The following is a 7,940-nucleotide window of genomic DNA, read 5'->3' as shown; positions in this document are numbered from 1 at the left end:
TTCCCCAAACACAGATTCTGTTGGCTCTGCTTCTCTTTCCTTCCTCCACCAAAAAATTCAATTAAAAACTCTGGTCTTCCAGTTAGTTTTTTTCTGATGAACTGTGTTGGATAACTCATCTTTCTCTATCATCATCTTTCTTCATCATCATTAACCTCTTTTGTGAGGTGAATATCTAGTAGGGAAGACTATTTAAAACAAACAAAGACAACATCTCCAAAGAATCTCAGCATTGGAATGGTAATAATGCAGGTGCTGTGTGTTGCAGACATTACACACATGTCTTGTAGGCTAAGGGACCCAGCAGAGAGGAGGTATTTATAAATAATCAATATATCAATTCTCTCAGTACTCAGTTCCTCTTGCTTGCACCTGAGCAATCTGCGCATTTACATGTTGTATAGCAAGTGTTCTGGAACTTTTTTTCTATGTATTTATTATATCTACTTGATTTTAAATGCCTCAAGGGCAGAGAACTTAGTTTTTATTCCTCTTCTACTTCTTACAAATAGGAAATTCTTTAAGTATCAAGAGATCAATAAATGCTGATCAATAGGAACTTGAGTCACATAATTCAATCCTTTACCTGAATCCCAAGTTTATAAAGAGCACAGTATGGTGGAAAGAGCTTTGAACTTGAGTCTGAACAGAGCAACTGGGTTCTGGTCCCAGTTCAATTTATTTTTATTTACTTATTTTTTAAAGATTTTATTGGGAAATTGGGGAAGGGGAACAGCCAAGTTGTCCTTTAATCTTAGTTGAGGATGCAGCTAGCTCAGCTCCAAGTCCAGTCACCACCCTGCTGCCCGTCAGCAGCTTCCGGCCATTCAGCTCAAGGTGCTGTGTTTAATCTTAGTTGGGGGGTAGGGGGGATGGGGTGGGCAGGGATGTTGCAGCCCACCATCCCATGTGGGAGTTTAACCGGCAACCTTGTTGTTAGGAGCTCTCACCAGCTGAGCCATCCTGCCACCTGTTGGCAGCTCAGCAGCAGCTCAGCTCAGGCGCAGCTCACTGGCCCATGTGGGAATCAAATCGATTACCCTGTTGCTCAGAGCTCGCACTCTTAACCAACTGAGCCATTCGGCTGGCCCCCCAGTTCAATTTATTATTAATCTGTGAAATAGGGACGTAATATCAAGTCTCACTACCTCCCAGGGGTTCTACCAGCTTCAAATAGAATAGCTTTGAAATGCTTTCCAAAGGCCTTAACAATGCTTTGCAGTCATTAAAAAGCATGTCTTGTATGTACTGACATATAAAGATGTCAGATACGTGAATGATTGTTATAGTCTTCCTGTGGATTTTAATTGTTTTAAACAAAGGAAAACAAAACATACTGTTACATTAAAAAAAATAAAGTTGCAGAATAGCATGAATGGTATGATTCAATATTTATTAAAGAAACAAAAAACTCATATTAAATCATACTATTTAACAGTGATACGAAGAGAGGGATTAAGGGAGACTGTCATTATTTACGTTTTATATTTCTATATATATATTTGTAATATATAGTGGGTGCCAAAAAAATGTATACACATTTTAAGAAAGGAAAAAACTGTATTAGAATTGTAATACTCAACATATACTGATAACAAAAGATGAATACGAGTCATGTGTATACATGTTTTTGTCACCCCGGTATTTAGATATCAATATAAATACATGTATGTTAATATAACATTATATAAACAGATTTACATTCACATGTTCATGTTAAATAAGTAGTTCTGTATTTGCATTTGGCTGTTTTACAATGAGCCCATATAACTTTTGTATTGTATAAAAAAAAACCACTTTAAACCAATCATGAAGTATTTTTATAACATTAGATCTGATCTCAAGTATGACAAACTTTTGTTTGTTTTATAATTCTATTCTGTGGTTCTGTGGGGAAGTGGTGGCAAAACTAATAAAAGGGACAAGGAGAACCACAGGATTGGGGGTAGGAGAAGAGTGGGGAGTGGAACCTAGATCCAGCCAAAAGGCCATGGCCATTAGCTAGGAACGGCCCCCTCCTCTCTCTAAGCAAGGACTGAATTTCCAGGAAGAGGTTGTCCTCCAAGCCTCAGAACCCAGTACTGTCCTCATGCCCCAATCCTCCTGCCTTCTTATCCATTGGCTCCTGGTTCCTTGGGATGTTTCTGCTCTCCTCAGGATCACTTAAAAGCTCCAAATCAAATAATCATGTATCCAGCTGGATGGAAAGTAAAAAAATCAGGAGCCTCTTAGTGAAAGATGGTAGTGTGTATCAAGTCTGACACCAAATTGACCTTCCCACTTGAGGAAGAGGAAATGAGTTCAAGTGGAATATACTGACACCCTACTCAGCTGCTCACATACCCAAAGTAGAAGGCCTCTCAGATAGCTGGATACTTCTATCTGGACCTGCACCAAGCATAAACACTGCTGGGAATCACCCAACCACTGGGATGTGTTGGGAAGTTCTACACCCCATTATATCCCCATCCACTCATTTTCACACTCAAATCGGATAGCTTCAGCTGGATTGAAAAGTTAAAAAATAAAATATAAAAGCAAACACTTATGTAGTGCTTACACTGTGGGCTAAGTACTAGTCTAAACATTTAAATACAGTAATGCATTTAATCTTCACAAGAGCCCTATGAGGTAGAAATGACACTATCATCCCCATTTTACAGATGAGGAAACTGAGGCACAAATTTGAACCCAGGTAGTCAAGCTCTGGCTCCATGCTCTTAACCAGTTCCCTCTGCTGCTGCTTAGCAGAGTATCATGAGCAACATTTTGCAGGCAGTGTTCACCTGCTCAACCAATCCTTCATTTGACCTATATAGGCAGATATCTCAAAATGGACCAGATGGCCAAGGCTAAATACTCCCTCTCTCTTGCCCTTCTCCAGGGACAGGGCTTGGGATGAGGAAGCAGGGCTAGAGAGGGAAAGGCAAGTAGGTGAAGACCCAGGGGACACAGGAAATTCATGTCATAGAAGGGGCACTGGGCAGACAGCAAGAGACAAGGTTTAGCTTCGGCTTCGCCATTCACTTGCTACATGCCCTTTCTTTAAGGGGATTTTCCTTTTGGGAAAAAAAAAGTCACCAGCACCTAGTAATATAATGCATAACATATAGTAGGTGTTCGATAAAAATATATTTAAGGCCAAATGGACAATCTCTAAGATGCCTTTGAGCTCCTAACACCCTGTGAGTCTAACAGGAAAGAACCTTCCCCACTCCATCTGCCACCAGCCCCTTTGAAGAAAGCTCAGCAGGAACAAAGTTAAGGGAATTCATTAGTCTGTGTTCTCTAACCCCCAATTTCCTTATCACTTAGGAATGTGGGGCCCCCTCATACTTACATCAGTAAATAATTACTGTCATCCAAAACAACAAATCATTAATTAGGCTCTAGATTCTAGTCTAATAGACAGTTGCCAAATGGGCAGCTCTTGAAGAGCCAGGTGCGAGCTAGCCCGTCTCCTCTCCAGAAATGTACAGAGTACAGCCACAGGCAAAGCACTCACTTGTGTGCATATATGGGGGGACAAAGGCAAATAAGACAAAATTTCTTTCTGTCCTCAAGATCATAGGATGGCAGAGAGACAGAAAGTCTACAAATAACTATAAAATATATCTAGGTCCAGTTTAACAGGGCAGAAAGAGGAAGTGGAATTATTGTAATAGACTCTGTCTTAGCCTCAAGATGGGGAAGGCAAAGGTATGTTTTTCATATTTAACCCCAACTTCTATTCCCTGCAGCTTGCGGGAGGCAGAAGGGGTGTCTTTTTTTCTGTTCTGAGTAGGGACCTGAGACCACCTCAGCCTCACCCTGCAGAATCCTATCTATACTGCATTCCTCCAGCACCAGCTGATGGTATCTCTCCATACAGGTTGGGACTTGCAAGTCTTGGAACATCTTGCATCTTCCTGTCTGGGAAGCACTCTGGGACCCAAGGAAAGGTCATCAATCCCTTTCCAGAACAGTGGTTCCCCGTGCCCACCTCAAGCACATTCCAGGACACACCCTTGAGCCTACCCTCCATCCCCACCCTTCTTAAAGCAGGCTCTGCTTCCCCGGTGAAGCCCAGGTGACGGTGGGTGGAGGAAAGGCAGATATTATCAAAGGCGAGGCAGGGAGGGGCTCACAGAACTGGTGTTCCCACTGGTACTGTTTCCTGCCCTGGTGGCTCCGCTCCCTCACCTTCACTCAAGTCTGGGTGGGGAAAGTCAGGTACAGACAAGATGTCCCAGTCCCTCAGCCATTCACTGCTCTCTGCCCTTGGGAGCTCTTCAGTTAGGTTTCATGCAAGGATACAGAACCAGGTAGGCCCAAGTAATGCTGGACAAATGGTTATGTTCATAGCCGCAGAAGCTGAAGGCAAGTAGCATATGTGCTGAGCTACAAGCTTCTTCCTGTAGGAAGGCCCAAGACTTGCCCCAAGGGGTAGTCATAGAAGCAGCCCAAGTTACTGATTTGCTCCACATGCTCCAGAGATTGTCTCACCCTGGATGTGGAGCAAGGGTTTTCCTTGGTAACTGGGGAGGGTGCCTGTTTCCAGGGTAACAAGATATGGAGGACCTAGCAGCCTCAGGCATTTCTCACCTATTTCTGCTGAGAGGCAATTTCACAGCTCTCAGTTTAAGTCTTAGAAAGGCTAGAAATACAAACCTTCTGTTGGTAACCCCACCTCTACCATTAAAACCTCCTGCTGCCCCCACACCAGAAACTACTAAGGTGGGTACAGTTGAGGATGAGTAAATCAAATCAACGATCGGTTAAAAGTGTTTATTTTTAAGGGAAAGGGGAAAAGGAGTAACACAGAGGCAACTTTTGGCATCTTCTTTCTAGACCATCACCCCCATGTGCTCCCCAACCCAAAGCACTGGCAAAAGGGGCCCCAAGGACAGGCTAAGGGGCCAGATTTTCACAAAGTCAATCACGGAGAGATCTGTAAAACTATGGAGAGGTGGGATTCAAGAGTCTGTCCCAGCCCTCTTGTCCTGGAACAGGGTTAGAGCTCAGGGGTATAAGGCTCCCCAGGGGGTGAGGGCACCCGGAGTTCAGCATCATGCCTTACCACAGTGAAGAGCCCCACCACTGCCAGCAGAGCCATCACCATGACAGCAGAGCAGATGCTGAACATGTTGCGAGTGCCTGTTTTGCGATCACTGTCGTGGAGGACTAGGAGTCCCAGGCAGGCCAGTAAGTGCAAGGGCACCCGGAACCAGTTGAGTACACCAGCTTGCTCAGTCTCAGGGATCACCTTTCTCCGCAGGAAGCTCATGCTAGGAAAGTACAGCCCACAGGCCAATTCGATAAGTAGGAAGGCTATGAAGGACTCCACTGGACTCTCCTGGCCGGGGCTGGTGGAGAAAGTCAACATGAAGAGGGAGAAGACGACGATGAGGACAGCAAAGGACAGTAGGTGCATAGGCTGAAGGTGGTACCTCTTGGAGGTAGCGATGCGATACAAGGAAGAGCCGAGCAGGCTGGCAGCCATGAAGCTGGAGAAGATGATGCCCAGTGGGGCCCCATGTGGATCCAGCACAGGTGTCCAGAGGAAGACAAAGATGAAGATGACACTCTCAAACAGGGCCTGTATGGTACCTAGCAGCAGCACACGGCGGTCCGACAGGAGGCAGCGCAGGCCTCCAGCACAGGTCCTTGAGAAGGCACGCTGCCGATCATAGTTCTCTCCCCAGTTGTGAAGGGCCAAGGCCCCAGCCAGAGCCAAGAGAGGGATGGCAGCCACAAAGGGCGCTACAGGCCCCAGTCCCATCCAGCAGGCCACAGCCTCAGCTGCCACACCTGCCACTACAGCTAGCACATGGTTCCAGAAGGCAGCTCGGGCAAAGGTAGCTGGGATCCACTCAGCAGGAAAGTCATGCCGCTCCACGTGCTCATGGATGTACCAGGCCTCAAAGGCGGAGAAGAGCAGAGCGGTGGACAGCCCACCAAGTGCTCGGCCCACCAGCAACACAAAGTAGTCCCGAGAGAGTTTGGTTAAGCAACACAGAGAGTAAGTGAGGGAGAAGAGGACACAAGACTTCTTTCGACCCAGGCAATCCACAAGGGAAGAAGCCACCAGTCCAAAGAGGACCGTGGAGGCAAGGCCACAAACATAGAGGATGGCAATTTGACCCTCCAGGAAGTGGTAATGCTGATAGAGTTTATAGAGGTAGGGAGCCTGAAGCCAGTCAGCTGCCAGGGCCAGGAAGTAGACCTGATAGAAGTCCAGTTGAAACCGAAGGAAGGATGGATTGCTGCAGGCCCTTCCAGGGGGCTTAGCCCGGCATCTTGACAGCTCCAACCCCAGGCAGGAGGCCAGGAGGACCACAAAAACAAGGTAGGCAGTCACCAGCATGGCGGGCCCCCGGACGACCTGGGGAAAGAAGGGGTTTCAGAGTCACATCCATTGCCTGGGCAGCACAGTCAAGGGGCTGGGTGTCTAAGCAGACGGCAGCTCCACCCTACCCCCCTGCCAGCTGCGCTTTCCCACCCCTCAACTCCACTCCCTCAGAGCTCAGACCGGAGGGACCAGTTGGGTGGGTGGGAGGAGTGGCCAGCCAGAGCGGTCTCCTAGGACACGGGGAGGTAGGGAGGGGTAAGAGGAGAGGGGAGAAGACTGAGCATTCGCCCCACCCTTGCCTGGCATATCAAAGAGGGAGTCCCTTCAATAATCCCAGCCCCGCAAGTTAAGGGACTACTGTCCGCTTGCACAGCTCCTGCGTTATTTCCTTCTATTACCTTCCATCCTCTCTAGGGAGCCCATTTTGCCCTCAATGTCTCGTCATCTGTCCCGGGCATCCCTCCCGCCTGCGCGGGCCTCTCAAGTTGCTTCAGGGTCACGCGCGTGCATCTAAGATTCCCCATCCTCCAGGTCACGGTCACCCCCCTGCGCCCCCTAGCCCCGCCCAGAGCCACCACACCCGCTCGCGCCTCGCCCAGACCCCGTCTCACCTGCTGCCCCGGTCTGCGGGGACGCTCCGGACACGTCCGGCTCCAGGCCGCCCGGCCGCCCTAACCGCTCCAGCTCCAGCTCGTGTTCCAGCAGCGCGCCCGCCCCTCACAGCCTGCTTCCGGGAACCGGGTAGGCCTCCGGCCGCCGCCATGATAGTCCTGTCACGTGACGGGGGCGCGGCACTCAAGCCCCGCCCCTCTCCGCCTTCTGGTGGAACTCGGGACGCCTGCTTGTAGACTGCTAGAGGCGGGCAAGGTTTGCTGTTGTCGGTCTGGCCGCGTCCTCTGCCGTCCCGTGGCACCCGCCTCTGCGACTCGGGATACCAGCGGGGCCACTCCGAAATAAAGGCCCATTTTCCCTCTCTTCCTCCGTGCCAGGGTTAGAGAGCGCGGCCGTGCCCGGGAAGATGCCCACAGTTACACACAGCCCGGGGCTGGAGCTCCCCAGGGAATATCGCAGCCCTAAGCCGAGACGGGCTCCTCTTTCTCCCCTCTCCCACTGTAGTGCCCTCCAGGCCAGAAGTCAGTAAGGCTCAGACACCTGAGGGAGGCAGTGTGGTGTAAAGGACTTGGACTCTGGCTGCAGACAGACTAAAGCTCAAATCCCAACCTTGTCACTTACCAGCTGTCTGGCCTCGGGCAAGCCACATAACTTCTCAGTGTCCCAATTTCTTCGTCTGAAGTCATAGGAGAGCAGTGCCCAAATAAAAAGGCCAAAGTTCAGGTAGAATAGGGTTAAGAACTTAAGTCCTTGAGCTGAACACCCACTTTCTGCCACTTACCAGCTGTGTTACCTTGGAAAAGTTGTTTAACTTCTCTCCAGCTTTAAAATGATCGCCTCAAAACCCTCCAAAGTCTTCCCATCTCTCTAAGCATAGAAGCCAAAATCTTTTCAATGGCTAACAATCCCCTCTGTCGTCTGTTCTCTGATACTTCTCTGACCTCATCTCCTACTATTCTCCCTCCTACTCCTTCTACTCCGTCTATACTGGCCACCA

At 48.7% G+C, this 7,940-nt stretch overlaps 1 protein-coding gene across 2 annotated transcripts; it reads right to left on the bottom strand.

Moving 5' to 3' along the window:
• Positions 1 to 4,751: 4,751 nt before the first annotated feature.
• On the bottom strand, positions 4,752 to 7,108 carry SLC61A1 (solute carrier family 61 member 1). 2 transcript variants are annotated; one of them, XM_019659635.1, is made up of 2 exons: positions 6,943 to 7,108; positions 4,752 to 6,364 (listed from the first exon to the last, which is right to left on the bottom strand). In XM_019659635.1, the coding sequence occupies exon 2, from the start codon at positions 6,344 to 6,346 to the stop codon at positions 4,994 to 4,996; it is 1,353 nt and encodes a 450-aa protein (XP_019515180.1). In that variant the 5' UTR covers positions 6,347 to 6,364; positions 6,943 to 7,108; the 3' UTR covers positions 4,752 to 4,993. The 2 variants fall into 2 exon arrangements, with proteins under 2 accessions (XP_019515180.1, XP_019515181.1); XM_019659636.1 differs by lacking the exon at positions 6,943 to 7,108 and adding an exon at positions 6,730 to 6,839 and having other exon boundaries at positions 4,753 to 6,364.
• Positions 7,109 to 7,940: the final 832 nt, after the last annotated feature.

The sequence above is a fragment of the Hipposideros armiger genome, unplaced genomic scaffold (assembly GCF_001890085.2).
Source record: "Hipposideros armiger isolate ML-2016 unplaced genomic scaffold, ASM189008v1 scaffold_303, whole genome shotgun sequence".
Taxonomy (NCBI): Eukaryota; Metazoa; Chordata; class Mammalia; order Chiroptera; family Hipposideridae; genus Hipposideros; species Hipposideros armiger.
The sequence above is the reverse complement of the archived record's forward strand: the minus strand, read 5'-3'. Positions and strand labels throughout refer to the sequence as shown.